The sequence below is a fragment of the Myotis myotis genome, unplaced genomic scaffold (genome assembly GCF_014108235.1).
Source record: "Myotis myotis isolate mMyoMyo1 unplaced genomic scaffold, mMyoMyo1.p scaffold_m19_p_19, whole genome shotgun sequence".
NCBI classification, from domain to species: domain Eukaryota; kingdom Metazoa; phylum Chordata; class Mammalia; order Chiroptera; family Vespertilionidae; genus Myotis; species Myotis myotis.
Window position 1 is genome coordinate 6,287,856 of NW_023416323.1, and position 24,978 is coordinate 6,312,833.

General features: G+C 47.4%; 1 protein-coding gene and 1 long non-coding RNA gene across 2 annotated transcripts; both read right to left on the minus strand.

Moving 5' to 3' along the window:
- Positions 1-553: 553 nt before the first annotated feature.
- LOC118674543 lies at positions 554-10,509 on the minus strand. Its single transcript, XR_004973662.1, has 3 exons — positions 10,158-10,509; positions 9,381-9,417; positions 554-768 (listed from the first exon to the last, which is right to left on the minus strand). It is a non-coding gene; the product is annotated as an uncharacterized LOC118674543 (long non-coding RNA).
- A 6,042-nt stretch (positions 10,510-16,551) lies between these two features.
- On the minus strand, positions 16,552-23,285 carry PSMC4 (proteasome 26S subunit, ATPase 4). The gene is made up of 11 exons (XM_036346282.1): positions 23,149-23,285; positions 22,211-22,309; positions 21,896-22,082; positions 20,464-20,610; positions 20,273-20,382; positions 20,084-20,177; positions 17,704-17,871; positions 17,543-17,619; positions 17,237-17,405; positions 16,967-17,022; positions 16,552-16,790 (listed from the first exon to the last, which is right to left on the minus strand). The coding sequence occupies exons 1-11, from the start codon at positions 23,182-23,184 to the stop codon at positions 16,677-16,679; spliced, it is 1,257 nt and encodes a 418-aa protein (XP_036202175.1). The 5' UTR covers positions 23,185-23,285; the 3' UTR covers positions 16,552-16,676.
- Positions 23,286-24,978: the final 1,693 nt, after the last annotated feature.

Here is a 24,978-nt window from a genome sequence, read left to right on the forward strand (position 1 = left end):
TACCAGTGTGAGGAATGGATTCAAGCTATTCTTTTGGTTATCTAGTTGCTCCAACCCTACTATATTAAAAACTTCTCTAAAGTCCATCACGCCCTAGCTGGTTTGGCTCAGTGGATAGAGCATCGACCTGTGAACTGAAGGGTCTGGGTTCAATTCAGTCAAGGGCACATGCCTGGGTTGCGAACTTGATCCCCAGTAGGGGCCGTGCAGGAGGCAGCTGATAAATGATTCTCTCTCATCATTGATGTTTCTATCTCTCTCTCTCCCTTCATCTCTGAAATAAAAAAAATATTTTTAAAAAGTCCATTGCTAAATTAAAAACTATTATACAATCATATAATACACTTCCATAAGCAATTGTTTCTATTTCTGGGCTTTCTAATCCTTCACTTGATCTTTATGCTTATTCCTGCACCAATAATATTGTATTGTTTTTAATATCTGGTATTAAAAACACCTCACTTCTCCCCCTCCTCCTTTTTTGCCCATTATCCTTCCAAATTAATCTAAGAATCAAGTTGTCTGGTGACATTTTTATTAGGACTGTGATACATTGTTTTATTTTTTAAAAATATTTTTTATTGATTTCAGAGAGGAAAGGGGAGGGAGAGACAGATAGAAACATCAATGATGAAGGAGAATCATTGATCGGCTGTCTTCAGGACTAGGATATGTTGATTTTACCTCTCATAATGGCATCCTTTACGTTTCCATCCTTGGAATCCAGGCGCCATCTGGTGGCCACTATGCACAACAGCAATATTTTCTCTAAAAAGGGCAATTTAAAGCAAGAAACATTTATCATATACTTTGTGTGAGTCTGGTTTTGGGGGGGAGGAGTTGGCTTCTCTGGATGGTTCTGGTTGGAAGCCCCCACAATGAAGACATTGGCAAGGAGATTAAAAATGGCGGTGGTGTAAGTGGATGCTGAACAGACACACTCCCAGGACCAAACTGGAATTACAATTAAAATACAGAAAAACTTCCTGAATAACCAAGAGAAGACTCGCTGGAGAGAATCCTGATAACCAAGGATGGAAAGTGGAGACCACATAGAGACAGACATTTGCTATTGAGGGGGCTTTGCCAGGGGGGAAGACAGTTGACCCACCCTATTGGAAAATACCTTGCCCCACAGTGCAGTTTCTGAGGCCCATTAAGAGATTTGAGGATAACAATTAGCCTCCAGGCAGAAGCAATTGCCCCACCCTGTTGGAAAAAACTCTTGCCACACCTGTGGATGATTGCCTGAGGGCTATTCAAGATGGAATCCTAACACTCTGTAGGCAGAGGTAGTCTCTGGAGGCTTTGAGTCTTTGCCTGATCTAATTAGTCAGAAACAGCATTTGACACTGTCCTGCACTACAGATTGAGAGGCATAACAGATCTACCCAATACATAGTCAACAGCCCCAACAGCAGCCAAAATGAGGAGACAAAGAAACAACCCCAAACGAAAGAACAAGAGAATTCTCCATAAGCAGAGATAAATGAAATGGAGATAAGAAATTTATCTGATATAGAGTTCAGAATAATGATGGTAAAGATGCTCAACAGCATGAGAAAAGATATAGTAACTATGAAAACAGAAATAAAGAATGACATAGCACAAATAAAGAACACATTGGAAGGAATACACAGCATATTAGGGGAAGGCAAGGATCGAATCAAATCAGTGAAATAGAAGACAGGGTTGAAAAAAATCACTTAATGAGAGAACCAAAAAGAAAAAATAATTTTAAAAAGGAGGACAGCCCTAACCGGTTTGGCTCAGTGGATAGAGCATCGGCCTGTGGACTGAAAGGTCCCAGGTTCGACTCCAGTCAAGGGCATGTACCTTGGTTGCAGGCACATCCACAGTGGGGGGTGTGCAAGAGGCAGCTGATCAATGTTTCTGACTCTCTATCCCTTTCCCTTTCTCTCTGTAAAAAATCAATAAAATATATATTTTAAAAAAAAGGACAGCTAAGGGAACTGTGGGACAACATGAAACATAACAATATTCAAATAGTAGGTGTGCCAGAAGAGGCAGAAAGGGAGAAAGAGATAGAGAATGTGCTTGAAGAAATAATGGCAGTGAACTTTCCTAACCTGGTAAAGGAAAAAGTCACACAATTCAGGAGGAACAGAGAATCCCAAGCAAGAAGAACCCCAACAGGCCCACATACAGACACATCATATTTAAAATGCCAAAAATAAATAAATAAATAAATAAAGACAAAGAGAGAAATTTTTTGTTTGTTTTTTTGTTAATCCTCACCCAAGGATATTTTTCCATTGATTTTTAGGGAGAGTGGAAGGAAGGGAGAAAGACAGAGAGAAACATTGATGTGAGAAAAACACATCAATTGATTGCCTCCTACATGAGTCCTGACCAGGGCTTGGACTAGGGAGGAGTCTGCAACCAAGGTATGAGCCCTTGAGCAGAATCAAACCTGGATCCCTTTGGTTCACAGGCCAACACTCTATCCCAGTGATGGCGAACCTTTTGAGCTTGGCGTGTCAGCATTTTGAAAAACCCTAACTTAACGCTGGTGCCGTGTCACATATAGAAATTTTTTGATATTTGCAACCATAGTAAAACAAAGACTTATATTTTTGATATTTATTTTATATATTTAAATGCCATTTAACAAAGAATAATCAACCAAAAAATGAGTTCGTATGTCACCTCTGACATGCGTGTCATAGGTTCGCCATCACTGCTCTATCCACTGAGCAAAACAGGCTAAGACAAAGAGGAAATCTTAAAGGCAGCAAGAGAAAAGCAAACTGTTATCTACAAAGGAGCTCCCATAAGGCTGCCACCTGATTTTTCACCAGAAACTCTACAGGGCAGAAGGGAATGGCATGAAGTACTTAAGGTAATGGAAAACAAGAATCTGAAGCCAAGATTACTATATCAAGCAAGGCTATCATTCAAAATAGATAGTGAAATAAAGAGCTTCCCAGACCAAAAAAAAAAAAAAAAAAAAAAAAAAAGGCTAAATGAGTGTATCACCACCAAACCAGCATTACAAGAAATGCTAAAGGGATTACTGTAATGAAAAGAAGAAACAGAAAGAGAAAACTAGGCATACAGAATTAAAATGGAAATAATTACCTATCAATACCTTAGATGTAAGTAGATTAAATGCTCCAATCCAGAGACATAGGGTAGCTGAATGGATACAAAAACATGACCCAACTATATGCTGTCTACAAGAGACCCACCTCAGAACAAAAAGCTCACACAGGATGAAAGTGAAGGGATGGAAAAAAAATTTTCATGCAAAGGGAAAAGAAAAAGAAGCTGGAGTAGCAATACTCATATCTGACAAAACAGACTTCAAAATGAAGGTCATCACAGGAGACAACAAAGGTTACAACATAATATTAGAGGGATCGATCCAACAAGAAGATATAACTCTGTTAAACATATATGCACCCAATATAGGAGCACCTAAATATATAACAAAACTTCTAGAGGACTTTAAGGGAGAGATTGACAAAAATACAGTCATTGTAGAGGACTTTAACACCCCACTGATGTCACTGGATAGATCTTCCAGGTAAAATATTAACAAGGAAACAGTGACTCAAAGGACACACTGGATCAGATGGATTTAATTGACATTTATAGAACATTTTACCCGAAAGCTACCGAATATAAATTCTTCTCAAGTGCACATGGATCATTCACAAAGATAGACCACATGTTAGGACACAAAAGAAGTCTCTACAAGTTCAAGTAGCTTGAAATCATTATCAAACATCTCAGATCACAGTGGAATGAAATTAGAAATCAACTATAGTAAAAACACCAAAAAAAAAAATCATGGAGGCTAAATAGCATGTTATTAAACAATGAGCAAGTTACCAATGAGACTAAGAGAAATAAAAAACTTCCTGGAGGAAAACCAAGATGGTGGCATAGGTAAACACCGGAGATTGCTGCTTAGCACAACCACTTCAAGAATACAACGAGCCGAACCGGTTTGGCTCAATGGATAGAGCGTTGGCCTACGGACTGAAGGGTCCCAGGTTTGATTCCGGTCAAGGGCATGTGCCTTGGTTGCGGGCACATCCCCTGTGGGGGGTGTGCAGGAGGCAGCTGATCGATTTCTCTCATTGATGTTTCTAACTCTCTATCCCTCTCCCTTCTTCTCTGTAAAAAATCAATAAAATATATTTAAAAAAAAAAAAGAATACAACTAAAAGACGGAACGGACATCATCCAGAACCACAGGAAGGCTGGCTGAGTGGAAATTCTACAACTAGAAGGAAAGAGAAAAGCATACCAAGACTCAGAGGAGGTGCGGTGTGGAAGTAAAGTACAGAGGTACGGAGGCGCACGCGGAGAGGGCTGGCGGCTGAGGACACGGTTGTCGTTTTCAATCAGTAGGGAGTCTCAAGCTCTGAGCTCCAGTTCCGGGCGAGTCTCTGGAGACCCAGACTCATCCGTGAGAAACTGGACTGTCTGGCGTCGGTCGGAACTCGAGGGCAGCTTTCTCTCGGAGGTGCTTGCAGCGACTGCCGGGACACTGAGAAGCAGGGCCTCTGAGGGCAGCCATAGCTACTTGCTCTGCCCTGTTGATCCCCTGGGACCCCCCCCCCCCCCCAAGCTGTGTGCCTGCTTTTGCATATGAACGGCCTGGCCCTTTGCAATCTGAAAATTACCTAACAAACTGCAGCTGGCCCAAGGCCCCAGGGCAACTTGCATTGCTTCACAGCTGAGCTCCTGCTGGGTAGCCTCAGGCAGAGGCTAGATTAGCACCTCCTTAGAGATCCAGGAGCCAGTGTGCCCGGTGGTCAGAGTGGGACCATCCAGACTGCAGCTCCTCGGATCCATAAAGGACACACTCAGGGGGCAGACTCAGTGAGCACCAAGCCCCACTGAAGCAAGTCTTGCCCTGGAGGGGTGTCTCCAGCACAGAAGTTCTCCCACTGCAGACACAGCTGATTCTCACAGTCAATTGGCCTGGAGGTCAATTTCTCCCAGTGATACCTACAACAATCAAGGCTTAACTACAACAAGACTGTGCACAAAGCCCACAAGGGGGTGCACCAAGAGTGTCCACCTCAGGTAATTGGGGAGGCTGAGCCACTGGGCCCTATAGGACACCTAGCACAGAAAGCCATTCTATCAACAAAGGGAAGCATAAAAAATGCAGAGACAAAGAAACAGGACACAAATGACAGAAAGGGAGGAAAGCAAACTACTGGATATAGATTTCAAAACCACACTTTTAAGGTTTTTCAAGAACTTTCTAGAAACCGCCGATAAATTTAGAAAGACCCTCAAAAAGTCTGGTGAGACCGCCGGTAAATGTAGTGAGACCCTCAAGAAATCTAGTGAGACCCTCGAGCTTATGAAAAAGGACCAACTAGAAATTAAGCATACACTGACTGAAATAAAGGATATTATGCAGAGTTCCAACAGCAGACTAGAGGATCACAAGAATCAAGTCAAAGATTTGAAATACAAAGAAGCAAAAAACACCCAACCGGAAAAGCAAAATGAAAAAAGAGTCCAGAAATACGAAGATAGTGTAAGGAGCCTCTGGGACAGCTTCAAGCGTACCAACATCCGAAATATAGGGGTGCCAGAAGAAGAGAGAGAGCATGATATTGAAAACCTATTTGAAGAAATAATGACAGAAAACTTCCTCTACCTGGTGAAAGAAATAGACTTACAAGTCCAGGAAGCACAGGGAACCCCAAACAAAAGGAATCCAAAGAGGACCACACCAAGACACATCATAATTAAAATGCCAAGGGCAGAAGACAAAGAGAGAATCTTAAAAGCAGCAAGAGAAAGACAGTAAGTTACCTACAAGGGAGTACCCCTACGACTGTCAGCTGATTTCTCAACAGAAACTTTGCAGGCCAGAAGGGACTGGCAAGAAATATTCACAGTGATGAATGCCAAGAACCTACAACCAAGATTACTTTATCCAGCAAAGCTATCGTTCAGAATTGAAGGTCAGATAAAGAGCTTCACAGATAAGGAAAAGCTAAAGGAGTTCATCACCACCAAACCAGTATTATATGAAATGCTGAAAGGCATCCTTTAAGAAGAGGAAGAAGAAAAAGGTAAAGATACAAATTATGAATGACAAATACACATCTACCAACAAGTGAATCTAAAAATCAAGTGAATAAATAATCTGATGAACAGAATAAGCTGGTGATTATAATAGAATCAGGGGCATAGAAAGGGAGTGGACTGACTATTCTTGGGGGGGGGGGGAAGGAGTGTGGGGGATGCGGGAAGAGACTGGACAAAAATCGTGCACCTATGGAGGAGGACAGTGGGGGGGGGGTGAGGGCAGAGGGTGGGGTGGGAACCGGGTGGAGGGGAGTTATGGGGGGGAAAAAGAGGAACAACTGTAATAATCTGAACTGCCGGAAGCCGGTCCATCCTTGCTGCTTGACACAGTCGCTACAGGATAGAAACATCTGCACAGCATATGTTTCAAGGGACCTGGCGTATATAGCATACTGTTCTTTTTTTTTTTTTTTTTTTAATATATTTTATTGATTTTTTACAGAGAGGAAGGGAGAGAGATAGAGAGTTAGAAACATCGATGAGAGAGAAACATCGATCAGCTGCCTCCCGCACATCTCCCACTGGGGATGTGCCCACAACCCAGGTACATGCCCTTGACCGGAATCGAACCTGGGACCTTTCCGTCCGCAGGCTGACGCTCTATCCACTGAGCCAAATCGGTTTCGGCTAGCATACTGTTCTTAATATGTTTGCTTCCCTTAGCGCTGTGTGTTTTAACCAAGGTCACCTCTCCGAGAAAGGTTGTTTCCCCAGGTAGGAATTTTTCCCTGAAGTCAGGGAGGGGATGCCTCTCCTAGAAAGGTTGTTTCCCCAGGTAGGAATTTTTCTCTGAAGTCAGGGAGGGGATGAAACTCCTTAACTAAGTGCCAGGCGGGTAGTTAATCACTTTAACTACAAACAATCATGCTTAAGCTACATAATCTTTACTCCCTGGAATGGAGATAAGAAACGCCCTAACCTTTGTAATAGAGATTGATAGGATTGAATCAACTGGTATAAATACAGATGTAATAAGACAGAGCTTAGAACACAGAACTCAGAAGACAGAACCTACGCACAGAACTTAGAAGACAGAACCAGGAGAAAACAGAACCTACACACAGAACTTAGAAGACAGAACTTAGAAGACAGAACCTACACAGAACCTACAGACAGAAGAACTTCGCTGGAGAGAACATGGCAAAAGATCCTGGACTGAACCTGACTACAGAAATTGGCAAGAGAACCTGACTAGAACCTGGTGACTGAACCTGGCTGGAGAACCTGGACAGAACCTGGCTGGAGAACCTAGCGAGGGAACATGGCTACAGAACCTGGCTGGAGAACCTGGAGAACCTAGCAAGAGAACATGGACACAGAACCTGGCTGGAGATCCTAACCAGAACTTCGCTGGAGATCCTGACCAGAACTTGGCTGGAGATCCTGGCTAGAGATCCTGGCTAGGCTGCTGATCAACTGAACGCTGCCTCCGTGTCATTCCTTCTTCGCTGACTCTGTCCACACCTTTGGGGACCCCTGGACCTGCTGGGGCTGGACCCCAGCACTGAACAATAAAGATTTAATTAAAAAAAAATATTCTCACCGAGGATATGTTTACTGATTTGGGAGAGAGAGAGAAAGAAATATCGATGTGAGAAGGAAACATTGATCGGTTGCCTCCTAAAGATGCCTGGACCAGGGATGGAGCCCACGCCTGGCTGGTGTGACTCAGTGGTTGAGCGTCAACCTATGAACCAGGTGGTCAGGGTTCAATTCCCAGTCAGGGCACATGCTTGGGTTTTGGGCTCCATGCCCAGTAAGGGGCGTGCAGGAGGCAGCCAATTAATGATTTTCTCTCATCATTCATATTTCTATTTCTCTCTCCCTCTTTCTCTCTCTGAAATCAATAAAAACATATAAAAAAATCGAACCCACAAACTTTTTGGTGTATGGGACCATGCTCCAATCAACTGAGCCAGTGGCCAGGGCACGTGTACTTTTTTTTTCTTTATTGATTAAGTTATTACATATGTGTCCTTATCCCCTCATTACTCGCCCCCCCCCCCACTCCCGTTCATGCCCTCACCCCTCTGGTGTCTGTGTCCATTGCTTATATGCTGCATACAAGTCCTTTGGTTGATCTCTCCCCCTTACCCTCACTCTCCCCTACCTTCCCTCTGAGGTTTGAGCATCTGATTGATGCTTCTCTGTCTCTGGAGCACGTGTACTTTTTTAATGACAAACTCTTTATAAAGAGAAATAAATCTTGACCCATTGATTCCTTAGAAAAAACCCTGCCCATGATGACACAGATTTCCATGCTCAGACTTCCAATGACATTCCTGCTCCCCAAAGCCTTAAAAAGCAGATGATCATGTCACTTACTGACACTAGTTAAACCACCTCTGATCTTGCTTACTTTTTTTTTTTTAATCCTCACCCGATGACATTTTTCCATTGATTTTTAGAGAGAGTGGAAGAGAGAGGGAAAGGGAAATATCGACATGAGAGAAACACATCGATTAGTTGCCTCCTGCACGAGCTCGGACTGGGCCAGGGAGGAGCCTGCAACCAAGGTATGTGCCCTTGACCGGAATCAAATCTGGGACCCTTTGGTCTGCAGGCCAACGCTCTATCCACTGAGCCAAACCGAGTAGGGCTGCTCTTGCCTTACTTTTAAACTGAGTTTTTGGGGTCAATGATGTGATTCCACACTAATCTAAATAAAACAAATCTTTACCTTTAGATCCAGAATAAGCATTTCTTACTGTTATAAAAAGTGAGTGCATCTGGTCAAGGGCACGTACCTCGGTTGCAGGCTGGTTCCCTGGCCCTGGTCGGGGCATATGCTGGAAGCAACAAATCAATGTGTCTCTCGAACATCAATGTTTCTGTCTCTCCCCCTTTCTCTAAAAATCAATGGGAAAATATCTTAGGGTGAAAATTAACACAACAACAATATCAACAACAACAAAAGTGAGTGCAGAGGAAGGAGCTGAAAAATGAGGAGGCAGCATGTGAGGACCAATGAGGAGAGGATCTACATGACCATCAGCCACTGGGGGAAAAGGCTTAGGATAGGCCACTGGACATTTCAGGAAAATAAAAGCAATGTTTCCATTTTCTTTTTTAAAATATGTTTTTATTGATTTCAGAGATGAAGGGAGAGGGAGAGAGACATCAATGATGAGAGAGAATCATAGGTCAGCTGCCTCCTGCACGCCACCCACCAGGGATCTGGGAATTGAACCCAGACCTCCTGGTTCATTGAGCCACACCAGCCTGGCACAATGTTTCCATTTTCTAAAAACAAAAATGCAGGAAGGAACAAAGAGGAAATACCAGCTCACCTGATCTGGACTTTCAGATGTGCAACAGCTCCCTCTTCTGCAGGAGCGTGTTTGGGAGAATGGCAGGACAGGGGAAGAAGGGGCTCATGAGACACCACAGACAGACCGAGAAAATGTCCTCCCGGCCACATCTGCTCTAACCGCACACATGTAACGAGATGGGGAGGGAGGCTGGAATCTGTCTGAATTTACAGGAGAGTCCCAGGTTGGGGGTATGGAAATGCTGTGGTTCTGAAAAATGTAGCATCCACGTTGCCTCCAAGAAGGGACCCTCCCTCATTCTTCCCAGAAGTCAGTGGTAGGGACACTTCTAGCTTCGAAAGTCCCATCCCAAGTCCAGGAGTGGGCCTTGTACCTGGGAACCCTCGTCTTAGGGCTCAACACGGTATTGACTTCCCTCTTTGGGGACACTGTTCTGTGGGCCGTGAGGAGGGCGGGGTAAGCACCCGCGGCAGCCTCACAATCGCACGCACCGTCACGGTCACGGAAGCCCCACCCGGTCGACGGCAGGCCCCGCGCGCGCACGCGCACACACCGCCAGTCACACTCAATCGTAGTCCCCCTCCTGTGCTCCTCACGCGCAGGTTTGAGGCTCCCTGCGCGATGCGCCCCGCCCGCGCCCCAGGCCCCTTACTTTGGGCTGCAGCCCCAACCCCACTCCTACTCCGAGGAGGCCCTCTCCCTCTCACTTAGGCCCACTACCCTCCCCCCACGTCCACCCGCTCCGACTGCGACAGACAGATTTCACCCGCGCTGCCTGAAGCACCTAGAACGCACCACAGAGGGTCCTCAGAGTCGCTGCTAACGCCGCCCTTGGGGATTCTGGGAAATGTAGTCCACAGCCGGGAGCCGGTGGGTTCGGGCGCTGAATGCGCTGGCGCAGGCCCAGACGCGCGCGGACTGGAAGGCTACCGCGGGCGGGGCCCGCGAGCCGCTGGGTAAGCCGAGGGGCAGTCGCACCCGGGTGCTGTCTGGGCTGTGCGGATTCGCCGGCTGCCACAGTGCTGGGCCTCGGTCGGCGGGAGCTGGGAGGCGGGTTTTGTCAGTTTTTTCCCCAGAGGTAGTCCCAGCTTCTGGTACACAGCTATATGTGTATTTTTTTTTAATATATTTTATTGATTTTTTACAGAGAGGAGGGGAGAGAGGGAGAGAGATAGTTAGAAACATCGATGAGAGAGAAACATCGATCAGCTGCCTCCTGCACACCTCCTACTGGGGGTGTGCCCGCAACCCAGGTACATGCCCTTGACCGGAATCGAACCTGGGACCCCTCAGTCCGCAAGCCGACGCTCTATCCACTGAGCCAAACCGGTTTCGGCGACTATATGTGTATTTTTAAAGAATGTGTGTGTGTGTCTCTTTGTATCTGGCCTTGTGAACGTGCGCATGTGTGTCACCGTGAGGGTTGCGGGACCAACCTCGCCCCGCTGCTGTTGGTCACAGAACGCTTGGGAGCCTGATTGGTGACTGTAAGCAGCGAGGTGACAGGTTCGGTGGGAGATTGTGACTGCCTGTGCCTGTCGTAATACGCGTTGGATGGTGTGGATGTGTGGGTCAGAGTGTGACTGGGATTGTGGGGTGTCTGGGTGCAAGCCAGACTGTATGAAGATGGTATATGTGAATCTGAGTATCTGGAGATGTGGGACATGATGGGTACCAGTGGAATCGTGACTATGTTTATGCAACCACACGCCTGTTCTGTGGAATAAAAAATATGTTGCATCTTCTTGTAGCATCAGCTTTATTTAAAGATTTGGACCAAAGATTTGCAATTTACCTGCCAAATAATTTTTAAATAGTCAATTGAATTTTTTCATAAAGAAAAATGCAAATCATAACCTTTTAAAAAATATTAATCTTTTGGTGCTGTTAAGAGTCTTTGGCAGATAAATGTGAAAGTCTTGGACTGAGGAAACGACTTTATGCTTGGAAAGGCAGTGTGCCAAAGAATAGTGAGCTTACACTTGGTCAGTTATTCTGGATTGTGGGCCAGACTTCATTAGTCCTACATTTTAAAGAGAAAACCTTGGCTCATAAAGGCAAAGAACATGTTTAAGACCATGCATAGCCCAGCCGGCGTGGCTCAGTGGTTGAGCATCAGTCTGTGAACCAAGAGGTCATGGGTTCTGAGAAACCAAGATGGCGGCATAGGTTAACGCCGGAGATCGCTGCCTCAAACAACCACTTCAGAGATATAACTAAAGGACAGAACGGACATCACCCAGAACCACGGGAAGGCTGGCTGAGTGGAAATTCTACAACTAGGAGGAAAGAGAATATCATACCCAGACTCAGAGGAGGCGCAGTGCTGAAGTGAAATACTAAGGTGCAGAGTGCGCGCTCGGAGCGGGCTGGCGGCGGAGGGCGCGGTTGTTGTTTTCAATCGGGAGGGAGTTTCAGACTCTGAGCTCCAGATCCGGGCGAGTCTCTGGGGACCCAGACTCAAACGGGAGAAACGGGAGAAACGGGACTGTCTGGCTTCGGTCGGAACTCGAAGGCAGCTTTCTCTCCGAGGTTTGCAGCCATTGCTGGGGCTCTGAGAGGCAGAGCCCCTGGGGAAGGAACTGAGAGTCGCCATAACTGCTTGTTCCGCCCGCCCTGTAGATCCCCGGGGACCCGCCCCGCCCAAGCCCTGCGCAGCGCCATTTGCCAGATAGCCTCAGGCAAACGCTAGATTAGCACCGCCCTAGAGATCCAGCACAGAAGCCCTCCCACTACAGACACAGCAGACTCTCATAGCCAGTTAGCCTGGAGGTCAAATCACCCCAGTATTGCCGACATCAATCAAGGCTTAAAGGCAACAAGACTGCGGACAAAGACCACTAGGGGGTGCACCAAGAAAGCATAAAAAATGCGGAGACAAAGAAACAGGACAAAACTGTCAATGGAGGATATTGAGTTCAGAACCACACTTTTAAGGTCTCTTAAGAACTGTCTAGAAGCTGCCGATAAACTTAGTAAGGCCCTCGAAAAGACTGGTGAGACCGCCGATAAATGTAGTGAGATCCTCAAGAAATCTAATGAGACCCTCGATGTTGTGATAAAGAACCAACTAGAAATTAAGCATACACTGACTGAAATAAAGAATATTATACAGACACCCAACAGCAGACCAGAGGAGCGCAAGAATCAAGTCAAAGATTCGAAATGCGAAGAAGCAAAAAACACCCAACTGGAAAAGCAAAATGAAAAAAGAATCCGAAAATATGAAGATAGTGTAAGGAGCCTCTGGGACAGCTTCAAGCGCACCAACATCAGAATTATAGGGGTGCCAGAGGATGAGAGAGAGCAAGATATTGAAAACCTATTTAAAGAAATAATGACAGAAAACTTCCCCCACCTGGTGAAAGAAATAGACCTACAGGTCCAGGAAGCGCAGAGAACCCCAAACAAAAGGAATCCAAAGAGGACCACACCAAGACACATCATAATTAAAATGCCAAGAGCAAAAGACAAAGAGAGAATCTTAAAAGCAGCAAGAGAAAGAAACCCAGTTACCTACAAGGGAATACCCATACGACTGTCAGCTGATTTCTCAACAGAAACTTTGCAGGCCAGAAGGGAATGGCAAGAAATATTCAAAGTGATGAATACCAAGAACCTACAACCAAGATTACTTTATCCAGCAAAGCTATCATTCAGAATTGAAGGTCAGATAAAGAGCTTCACAGATAAGGAAAAGCTAAAGGAGTTCATCACCACCAAACCAGTATTATATGAAATGCTGAAAGGTATCCTTTAAGAAGAGGAAGAAGAAAAAAAAAGGTAAAGATACAAATTATGAACAACAAATATGCATCTATCAACAAGTGAATCTAAGAATCAAGTGAATAAATAATCTGGTGATCATAATAGAATCAGGGACATAGAAAGGGAATGGACTGACTATTCTTGGGGGGGAAAGGGGTGTGGGAGATGCGGGAAGAGACTGGACAAAAATCGTGCACCTATGGAAGAGGACAGTGGGTGGGGAGTGAGGGCGGAGGGTGGGGCGGGAGCTGGGAGGAGGGGAGTTATGTGGGGAAAAAAAAGAGGAACAAATGTAATAATCTGAACAATAAAGATTTAATTAAAAAATAAATAAATAATAATAATAAAAAAAAGAAAAAAAAAAAAAAAGAGGTCATGGGTTCGATTCCGGTCAGGGCACATGCCAGGGTTGCAGGCTTGATCCCCAGTAGGGAGTGTGCAGGAGGCAGCCAATCAATGACTCTCTCATCATTGATGTTTCTATCACTCTCTCCCTCTCACAAATCAATAAAAATATATATTTTTTAAAAAGACCATGCATAGCCCTGGCCTGTTTGGCTCAGTGGATAGAGAATCGGCCTGCAGACTGAAAGGTCCCAGGTTCGATTCTGGTCAAGGGCATGTACCTTTGTTGCGGGCACATCCCCAGTGGGAGGTGTGCAGGGGGCAGCTGATTGATGTTTCTCTCTCATCAATGTTTCTAACTCTCTATTCCTCTCCCTCCCTCGCTGTAAAAAATCTACAAAATATTTTTTTTTTTAAAAAAGACCATGCATAGTCCATCAGAGAATGACTTGCTTTATTTCAAATTGTAACACATATTGCTCTTCCTCTTCTCTTCCTGAACAGTTTAGTCCCAAAGCCTTAAATTGGCTCAGAGCAGGGTTTCGGAGCCTGAGCAGGATGAGGTGGCTGTTTATGCAGGGGGTGGCTTGGTGCAGGGCGGAAGCCTCCTAGAGGGCATTCCAAGTGGTGGAATGGACCAGCATGGCGGCATCAACCTGAGCAGTGTAAGGATTTCAGAACCTTGGGTGTTGGAGCCCAACTAGGGGCGGTGGAGCCAAGTAGGGTGTTGGAGACACAGAGGCAGTATGTCAGAACCCAATATCCATTCTCCCAGCTAATGAGTGGCTGCTACCTCTTGCCAATTACAGCTTCATCTCACTCTGGTCTGTCTTCATTATAGATAAGACTTATTACAGTGCCTAATCATAATAAAATCCCTCTTGCTTTCAAGAGGAGAGCTCTTCACAGCTTCTGGGAAGGACTTGGGTTTTCCCTCTCACTGTCTAGTACTTTATGCTGTTGACATTGTGTGTTATGTCATGTACTCTGCTCACTGTCCCTGGGCTTGAGTACTATGCCCATTAACTGGTGAGGACTCTGACTGACGGAGCTTAAGGCAGACGCTTCAAGTTGCACCACCATCCTAACTCCAAAAAGGATGTTCTGATCAGGTTGTGGCAATATCCTACCCCCTGCGTTACTTTCTTTGCTGTCATTTCTGGGGCGCATGGCTTTGTTCTCTTTTCCCAATCTCTACCCTTCCCTGATGTTTAGGGTGCTTTGTCACTTGGGCAATTTCTCTCTTTTATCATTCTCCTTCCAAGTATCTACTGGCTTGTAAGATCCCTTTCTTCTTTTTCTGTGATTTTGTTGTCATTTTTAAGTGGCTCATTTAAAAGGTCAAATATTGCCGGGTTGGCATGGCTCAGTGGTTGAGTGTTGACCTGTGAACAAGGAGGTCAGGGTTCAATTCCGATCAGGGCACATTCCCGAGTTGCAGGCTTTATCCAGGGGTGGGGTGTGCAGGAGATAGCCAATCAATGATTCGTTCTCATCATTGATGTTTCTCTCTCTCTCCCTCTCCCTTCCTCTCTGAAATCAATAAAAATATATTTAAAAAATAAAAGGTCAAATATTGTATAAAGTATAGAACAAAACAAACAAAAAGCATTCCCATGGCACCCTCACCCCTTATTTCCCTGCTTCCAAGAGGCGACGACTTCCCATCTTCCCATTTCTTTGGAAATTTAGTTCCGTGTTGCTACATTATATGCTTTTGTGAACTCATCAGTTTTAGATTTTAATGGCTACCGAATGTGAAAGATGAAGACTTTAGGTGTCTGACTAGCTCACTTTCCTCTCATGCTGTTGTTTCCTCAGGACTCTTTCAATTGCCTGCCTGGGCTCTCACTTAATCCTGTCTTCAGCATGGAACACCCTTTCATCCATGCTCCAGGCCCACTGGCCCAGAGATCGCTGGGTCAGCCTTTTCCGATTAAACCCGAGGTCTTCAGCCAGGCTGGAGAAGGGTCATGGGCCTGGAATAACATAGCTTGTTTACTTAGTACACACCAGGTTCTAATCACACTGGATATATGAATTCGGAGTTTTATAAAACCTGTCAGGTAGTCCTGTTTCCAGCCCCACTTCAGAACCTGGCACCTCGGATTTCTGAAACGGGAATCTGTTTCTGCGCTTCCCTTCAGTTCAGGTTCATGCCTCCCCAGGTCTGTTACATCATGAGCAGGTATCTGCCTCTTTCCAAAACTGCACTGCTACCATCTCCTCTCTCCTGTGTCCTTGTGAGTCTCCTTTTAGTGAGGTTCTAGGAAGGAGGGAGAATTTTCCCTGCTCTGCCATCAATGGAGGAATCACCTGTCCTTCAATGATTCGTGATTCCCCATACACCTTCTTCCCATTTTGCTCCTAAGTATACAGTGATATTCATATATTTGTTCAATAAACTGAATGTCTACCATGTGTAGGTGCTGAGACTTGAATTGTGGTCAAGCTATAATCCCTGACTACTATATAGGTTTCAGTCTGGGGGACAGGCAAGCACATGAGAAAGTCTAGCCAAGCAGAGTACTTGCATGGTGCCAGGATGTACAGAGGAAGGGCTCCTTCCCCAACTGGGGTACCAGGGAAGGCTGCCCAGACGAAGAGGTATCTGGACAGAGACCTCAGAGTGGAATTGGTCCAACCAGATGCATCTATGCCCTGACAAGACCATTTGGAGAAGAGCCAGAGATAAGTCACAGAACTTGGGCAAGCAACCTCACCTTACATATCCCCCAATCCCTGCTCTGGGAGACTCTGTGGGTTTGTCTCTTTCATTGATATTCCCTGAGTGTGAGGAAGGCAGGGCTCACCACTCAAAGGGTCTTCTGCCTGTAGGAAATGGGGGTGGGAGATGTACGGGGGCTTTACTTTGTGGTCAAGGCTGTGATCTGAAGTTCATTTTCCTTCCCTTTCCCCAAGTTTCTGAAGTCATTTTATTTGAGTTCTTTGCTTCTTAAGCTGTAGCCCAGGCCATGCACCTCACCCACTCATCTGCCAGAAGAACAGGAGGGGCAGAAGATCCTATTCAAGGCCCAGGATACTAAAGGAGTTAAACTTCTAAGAAGAAACTAGATTGACTCAACTTGTATATTTATTGAATAAATCAATCAACCCTGGGTAAAGAGAAAAGAGAACTAGGTTTGGGGACAGAGGTTGGGGAGGTGAGGGAGGTCCCTGGGTCCTGTGGTTAGGGAGGGGTCACTTGTAAAACTCATGCTCCTGCTCATCTTTCTTGATAACTGTCTTGTATGCTTTCTCGAAGTCCTTCGCCAGAACAATGTAACGGTTCTCTCGGACAGCTAGCATTCCACTCTGTTAAGAGACGAGAGTTAAAATGTACTCCCTGCCACTAGTGATGGTGGAGGAAGAGACAAACAGGGCCCGCTACCCCAGGGAGGCAAAAAGGGACAGGATTGCAATAGAATGATCACAAAGAGGAAGGATCCTCATCCACTCCCAGCCTGGATCCAGAGAAAACCATCACTCACCTCCTGACAGATGGAATTGATATCTGCTCCTGAAATCTTATCTGGCCTGGCCACATCTGCAGCGGTGAGTTAAGGAAACCATTCCCTGCATGACGGGGTGGATGCCTGGAGCAGGCAGTCATTCTTGGGCTGTCTTTGTCACCACCACCCCTTCCAGGAGTTTGGTCCCCTCCCACCATACAATCTGGGTCATGGTGAAGGCAGAGGTGGAGTGAAGATCCAATCCCCATTCCCAACTGTGGCCCTCCCCTCACTTCCAGAGCAGGATACAGTCTTCCAAGTCAACCTCCTCAGAGAGGTTCATCTTGCTGGTGATAGTGGAGAAAATCAATCTCTTCTGGCGGCGGTCAGGGAGTGGAAATTCGATTTTACGGTCAAGGCGTCCTGGCCGCAGCAGGGCAGGATCCAGGGTGTCTGCTCTGTTCGTTGCCATAATCACCTGGCATTGGAAACAGGCTGGCTCAGACCTCTCTCCCCACTACACTCTCCTTCCCACCATAACTGCCCCCTCATGTGCCAGCCCTACCTTCCCGATTCCCATACCACACCTCCCCTTGTCCATTCCAAACCCCGAACCTTGACATTGACGTTCTGGTCGAATCCATCCATTTGATTTAGCAGCTCCAGCAGGATTCTCTGAACCTCCCTGTCAGCTGGAGTATGCAACACAGTTAGTCCAGGGCATTATGTACGACAGGCCTGTTCAAGACCCCAGACCCTATTTGGGTAACACTCACCCCCTGTCTGCGCATCAAATCTTTTGGTGGCGATGGCATCGATCTCATCTATGAAGATGATGGCAGGTGCATTCTCCTTGGCCAGGCGGAACACATCCCGGACCATGCGGGGACCCTCACCCAGGTACTTCTGTACAAACTCCGAGCCCACGACCCGGATAAATGCAGCTGAGAGTAGGATGACAAGGGTTAGATGTGGATGGGTCTCCTGTAGGGCCCATTCTGCTTTAACTGAAACTGGGAATTCCCTGAGGACACCCCCTCCTTTGGATGCCCACTCCAAGTAGCCAGGTTATTCTCTTACACCCTGGACTGGGTCCCAGATCCAGTGTCAAGGACCAGTCATCTGCTTCCATCCCATAAGAACCCAACCCAGCAGCACAAGTCATGAACCCTGTGCACAGATGTGTCGTTTTTTGTTTTTGTGTCCAACTTTTAACTGTCAGGACATTATAAAAACAAACAAAAAACAAATGCATCTGTGCTTCAACATGTCTGTGGAGAAGAGCTACAGACATTCATGGACCAAGATACAGAAAAAAAACCTGGTTTCTAGAGCGCTTGAAAAACAGGTTGCCATGCACAAAGGTATCATTCTACCTCACCATGGGCGCCGACTTCCCCTTTGCTATAAGGGCCCACAGGCACAACTCTGACATAATTGACAACTAGCAATGGGGTTGAAGACAGGTTTGTCCTGGGCCCCTCCTTTTTAATTTGTTTCTTGAAGTTTAACATGTGAAGTTGCAGCCCCTATTATTCTCTGTCCCTTATTCTGTTAGTTGTTCTCTTCATGAACTTATCACCATGTGACATAATCTATTCACTTATTTGTTCAAGAGCTTCCCCAACTAAGATACCACCTCCATGACCATGAGGAATGGAAGCTCTGCTCTGTTCACTGCCATGTCTCCAGCACCTACAACTCAGCTTAGCACATATTAGGTGCTTAGAAAATGTGAACTAAATGATTAAGTTATGTGTTCTTTTTCTCCAGCAGGCTGGGAGCTTCTCCAAGGCAGGGGGCAAGTTTGAGTCACTGCTGGATCCCAGCACAGGGCACTGGAGGGCAGAAGTCAAATGAACTGCTAAGCAAATGAGTAATCTTGAAAATGGCTAACGTTCACTGCCTACTTACTATATGCCAAGTAAGCTTCTAGAAGCTTTATATTGACTTAATCCTCTGAACAACCCAGGAAAAAGGAAATGGGAGTCAGAGAAGTTAACTTACTGAGTAGTTACATAAACTAACTTACATAAGTAAGATTAACTTACATAAGTACCTGTAGGGAAGCCAGATTTCAAACCCAGCAGTCTGGTCCAGAAAACCCACTGCTAGACCACTGCTCTCTACTGCGCCCTGCCTCACACGTATGAAGATTCTAAGATGTGCTGAGCCCTGTCTTTAGGCTTTATAAATAGCAATATGTTGATTTCCAGACATTCTGCCTGGAACCTACAAGAATACATTTGTAAACAACCACAATATATAGGGTGTCCAAAAAAATTTATACACACTTTAACAGCTGATAACTCGTTTTAATTTTCACTCCTTTTCAGGTTTAACTGATTTAAAATAACGGGTGAAGCCAGACTAAGCTCTGAACAAAGAAAATTTATCCTAAGGTGCCACTACACTGTTTTTTTTTTTTATTTTTATGGGGATACATAAAAGATAAAATTTATGGTATAAAACCAGAAAGAGTCAATGAACTGCGGGCCACAAATACTGAATGAAATGATTCTTGATGTTCACATTATTAGCAGTGCCTGGACCAGAATGGTCATCAGTTGGGAAACAGGCATTAACAAAAAAAATTATGCATTTCTGTAGATTCTTTTCAATTTTGTAAATGAACTGTATGTTAATAAACACCGACTTTATAATCATTCAAACTGCATACATTTTTTGGGGACACCCTGTATATATGTGTGTGTGCACATGTGTGTGAAGCCAGTTTCTCAAAACAGTATGACATCTCCTTATATGGGATAAACTCTTATATCTTCTGTTCTGTTTCATCGTTTAAAATGCTGGTTGCAAGCCATGAATTTGAATTCCTAATTCCTAATGGGTCACAACCCACTACAGTAAAACACTGACTTACCCACTACAGTAAAACACTGACTTATTTTATTAATTTTCACAATAATGCTGTGAAGTGAGTTTTCTATTAGATGAGGAAATTGAGGCATGCGGTAAAGTCAACTGTCCTTGACTGCACAGCCAATGACTGTGCAGTCATTGGGGCTTTGACCCCATAACCCGTGTTCTAAATCATTGTGCTGTGCCATTTCCTGGGGAGGATGAGAGAGAGCAGGGAGACAGATGGGAAAAGCCCAGAAGGTCAGAGCTTGAGGGAGGGACTAAGCAGCTCACCAGTGGTATGATGAGCCACGGCCTTTGCCAACATGGTCTTCCCGCAGCCGGGTGGGCCGTACATAAGGACGCCTCGGGGAGGGTCGATACCGATCTGAAATGCAGAAGTGGAGAAAGAAGGATGAGCCAGGGAATCCTGTCACTAATATGAGACTCAGTAGGGCCTCTTCCTTCCCTGCAGTTCCTCACCTGCTTGTAGAGCTCAAAGTGTGTAAGTGGGAGCTCCACAGCCTCCCGCACCTCCTGCTTCTGGATGTCCATGCCCCCGATGTCTGCATACATCACATCTGGCTTCTGGTCTGGTGGGAGAGCAGAGCGGGGACTCCCAGCCTGGCGCACAGGGTCCTCTCAGGCCTCCCTGGCCCCAGGCGCCCCCTCACCTGAAGTGAGCATCATGATACTGCTGTCCGCTTCAGGAGGCAGCACGTCCACCAGGGCGTTGCTGTGCTTGTGGAGGGCCACCGAGGCATTGGGCTTGAGCAGCTCCCGATCGATGGTGCTCAGGATGCGCACATAGTAATTGGAGCCTTGGGAAGACAGAAAGGGAGGAGGGAAAAAGAGAAGTGCCAGAACTGTCCTCTCCTCATGACCTCACAGTTGTGCTGTCCAGGCCACCAGCCTCTCACTCATTCCCAGGCTGCTCCCCCACCTCTAGCCCGCCTCCTCTAGTCTGTCCCCCATGTTCACAGACCCGGTGACCAGTAGCCTCCTGGAATCTCCCCCAGCCGCCCCCCGCCCCGGACTTCCCTTTGTATTTCTCACCTACTGTGTCCCTATGTGTTCACATCTCCCCCCAAACTGTGCTTCTCCTCCTGGATCTGTCTCAGGCAGGCCCCCAGTCCCTAGTCACCAGCAAAAGCCCCAAGTTTCATCCTGGACTTTTCTCCTCTTCCCTCCATAGCCCATCAGTCACTATGACCCGCTACCCATCTCTCTTCTCTCTCCTCTGAGTCCTGCCCTGTTTCAGTCCTCCCATCTAGATCTCTGTACCAGACTCTTTCCTGCTCAGACTTATCTCACCTCTCCAATCCAACCTCTCTCCTGACCTTCAGATTTGGCTGTCCAGTAGCCACCCAGGCACCTCCCCGTGATATCCTAGACTACACTCACTGTCTCCTAAACCTACTCCTCTGACCATGTTGCCACTTCAGGGATAGCCTCACTGTCCCCCTATGTCCAAAGGTCAAAGACACATTATGGATCTCTCCCTTCCTTCACTACCTCATTATCAGCCCATCAGTCCAATTCCAGGCCTAATCACACACTTTTCCCTACAATCTTTACAAGAACATGGCTTGGTCCAGAGTAGAGGCGAGAAGCAAAAAAGGCAGATAAGATACAGAGACAATGACCATTATGAAGGAAAGGCCCGGACCCGTGTTAATAACAGCAGCTACTGTGTACTGTGTCCTTACCAGAACCCAATCTCTTAACATTTCACCCATGGTTTCAAAGTGCAGGTCCTAACCCAGAAGTGGTCATGACATCAATTTAGAGAGTCATGATCAGAACATGGTTTAAAATAAAAGACTAGAACAGAATGGAAAAGCAATTAGAGTATGTCACTCACTGTAAGGCTAAACTTGGTCAAACTTTTACTACATAAATTACATATATACAAAAAGAGGAAAAGAATATAAAATCTATTTCCATTTTTGCATCAGACTCAAAATACCCTGAAAAACACCACTACACTGTCTTGCCTTGTTTTCTGTTGTACACCCTGGCACAGCTCCGGGCACAGGCCAGCAAACATTCAACAGCTGTTCAATGAACAAGGTGAGTGAATGAGGGCTCCCCACCCTCCCACACCTGTGGTGGAGCCCACGATGGCTGTATTCTGATCCACAGCCTCCAGGAACTGCCCGATAACCAGTGGGATGCTCTGGATTCGCTTCACCTCCTCCTGGGCATGGAGGAATTCCTTCTTCAGGTTCTTTTGCTCGTCCTTGATGTACTCTTCCTGCACTTCCAGGAACTCCAGCTCTTGCTGCAGCTTCTGTGAGCAGAGAGGGGAGGGGAGGGGAGGCGATGGCTCTAGGCCTTGCTGGGCCAGGGAGCAGTGGAAGGTGGCGGGAGTATGGGACATTGGGCCCTGTGCAGGGTCTGGATTGGGGCTGAATGTACCTTGTAGCGGCTGTACAGGTCCTCCAGGTCCTCAGGCTCAGGCCCCAGGAAGGACAGGCCAGTCTGGGGCCGTGTCACTGACAGCGCTGGGATCTCATCCTAGACCACGGTGGGAAACACAGGTTGGAAGAAGAGTCCCCGCATGAAAACATCTGATTTAACCATGAAGTCTCTCATTCCCCAGCAGGCTCCTGACATCACTCAGCCCCTCTAAATAGACGCTGGAAACTTCGCAGCCCCTTTGTAGGACCCTTTTGTCAACTAGCCTTCCAAACAGACATTTTGCTACCATCTGCCACTTGTAACATGTCCCCAATGTCACCCAACTAGGGCCTAAATGTCTCACCGACTCCTTAGCAGACTCAGATGCCCTCCAGCCCCCCTCAACAGGTTCCTAACGTCACATGGCTCTCACACAGGCCAAGTCACCATGCCTTCAAACAGTTCCGGAATTACCCCGTTACCCCCAAAAGATCCCTCATGTCACAGCACCCCAACTCACATTCATCAGGCCCTCATGTCATCCAGCCCCCGGGGGAGGCCCCAAACGTCCGCGGGCCAGACCACAGTTACTAATTAGCCCCCCAGCACCAGTCAAGCCCGAACATCAGTCGGCAACCCAGCCTGGCCCCACAGCTGAGCCCCCCACAGCACTCCCCACCTGACCCATCCCCAACCCCGCGGGCCCGGGTGCCACCAGGTACTTCCAGCTAATCTCTAAGTCATTCAGTCCCAAGAGCTTCCGACGCACTCATTCCCGCGCCTCGCTTTCCGAGCCTGGCTCCCTTTCCAGCATCCCTGGGCCACCCAGGCCGCGGAGGGCACACAACTCGCCACCGAGGGCTCCGGAAGCACCGCGGCCCGGCTGGGTCCCTGCAGCCACGCAGCACCCCACTCAGGTCAGGTCGCCCCGTCCCCCGGGCCAGACCCCGCCGGACCTGAGCTTTCTCCACCAGGATGCCTATCTCCTCCATAGTGACCCAGCCCGCCGCCGTGAGTCCGGCCAGACACAGTCACCGCTTCCGCTCCGCCACCGGAAGGGGCGGGCCTAGGCAGATTGTGGGAAACGTAGTTTAAGACGTCGACGGGCGGGGTAGGACGGAGGGCAGGGAGGGCCCGCCCTGGGCTCCGCCCCCCGCCCCCCGCCCCCGCCCTGGGCTCCGCCGCCCGCCCTGGGCTCCGCCCCCCGCCCTGGGCTCCGCCGCCCGCCCTGGGCTCCGCCCCCGCCCCCGCCCTGGGCTCCGCCCCCCGCCCTGGGCTCCGCCGCCCGCCCTGGGCTCCGCCCCCGCCCCCGCCCTGGGCTCCGCCCCCCGCCCTGGGCTCCGCCCCCCGCCCTGGGCTCCGCCCCCCGCCCTGGGCTCCGCCGCCCGCCCTGGGCTCCGCCCCCCGCGCTCGCGCGCTCTCCGAACCTCGGGCGCTGGCGGCTGGGGGAAACGAGGCAGCGGTGCCAGGGGTTGGGTGGCACAGGTGTTAAATGGGAAGGAAGGAGGGAGGAAAAGAGGAAGCAAGGGTCCAAAATGGAGTCACCAAGCCCTTGAGCAGCTCCCGATCGGGATGTGCCAGCGGTTCTCAACCTGTGGGTCGCGACCCCTTTGGCGGTCAAACGACCCTTTCACAGAGGTCGCCTAAAACCACCCTGCATATCAGATGTTTACATTACGATTCATAACAGTGGCACCATTACAGTTATGAAGTAGCAACGAAAATAATTTTATGGTTGCGTTACAACGTGAGGAACTGTATGTAAAGGGCCAGAAGGTTGAGAACCACTGTACCAAGCCAAAACTTAGCTAACCTCATTGCAGTGTTAGCCTCTCCCAGGAGTGGGATTTTAAACCAGCCTAGTTTCCCGACCCACACTACCGAGGTATCTCCCTGAGACCCCTGCCTTCCTCCAAACAGGACGGCATCCTGGCCTGGAACAGTCCCCTCTTTTAACTCCTTAGTCCCTCACCCGAGTGCCCTTCTAGTTGCTAGATGGGATGCTGCCCAATTCACACATCGCTAATAAAGCCAATTAGATAAACACATTTACTGGGTTGAGTTTTGTCCTTCACCATGGGAGCTGCAGCCCTGTGCCAGGCCCTGTACTTAGTATTATTGTAGGGGCAAAGATAGAATATTGGGGACCAGCTATGGCTACGGGAAATACTATCATGCTGTTAACCGTGATTGCCTTGTGTTGTTTTAAAAGAGGACATTCTGACCTGGCTAGGAATTGTACGCCCCCAGCACCTGGGAGTCAACCTTGGAACCACTCTCATTGAAGAACTGCCTATTATCATGGAAAAATTAACAACTTGTTGCCCAAACAATGGAGTCCCGCCTCAGCCAGCACAGCGTATTCCCCATGCCTGTAATCCCCACTTTCCCCATGTAACCCTTGTCCTACCCCATGTAAGCAATTGGCTTATGGGGGGCTGCAGAGCAGATTTTTGTAGATGACCTGCTGCTCTCCCATACTGCCTGCAGTGCTGGAAGGAACGCGCACATATGATTCAACCCTGTCTCTGCTTAATTGGCTCAAGTAGTGACAGGCAGGACCCATTGATTGTCCGGTTATATCATGAGCATCAACTAATTGAATCTTGACATTGTTTCCTGTTTTACAAAGAAGGAAACAGACTTAGAGCCATGAAGCCACTTGCCAGTCACAAGGGTCCCAGATCTGTCCCCAAAGCCTGTGCTTCTGGTTCCAGGGATACACTGCCGCTGTCACACCAGCTACAGTTGTTGTTAAGTCCAGGTATACCTGTGAGATACTGTGG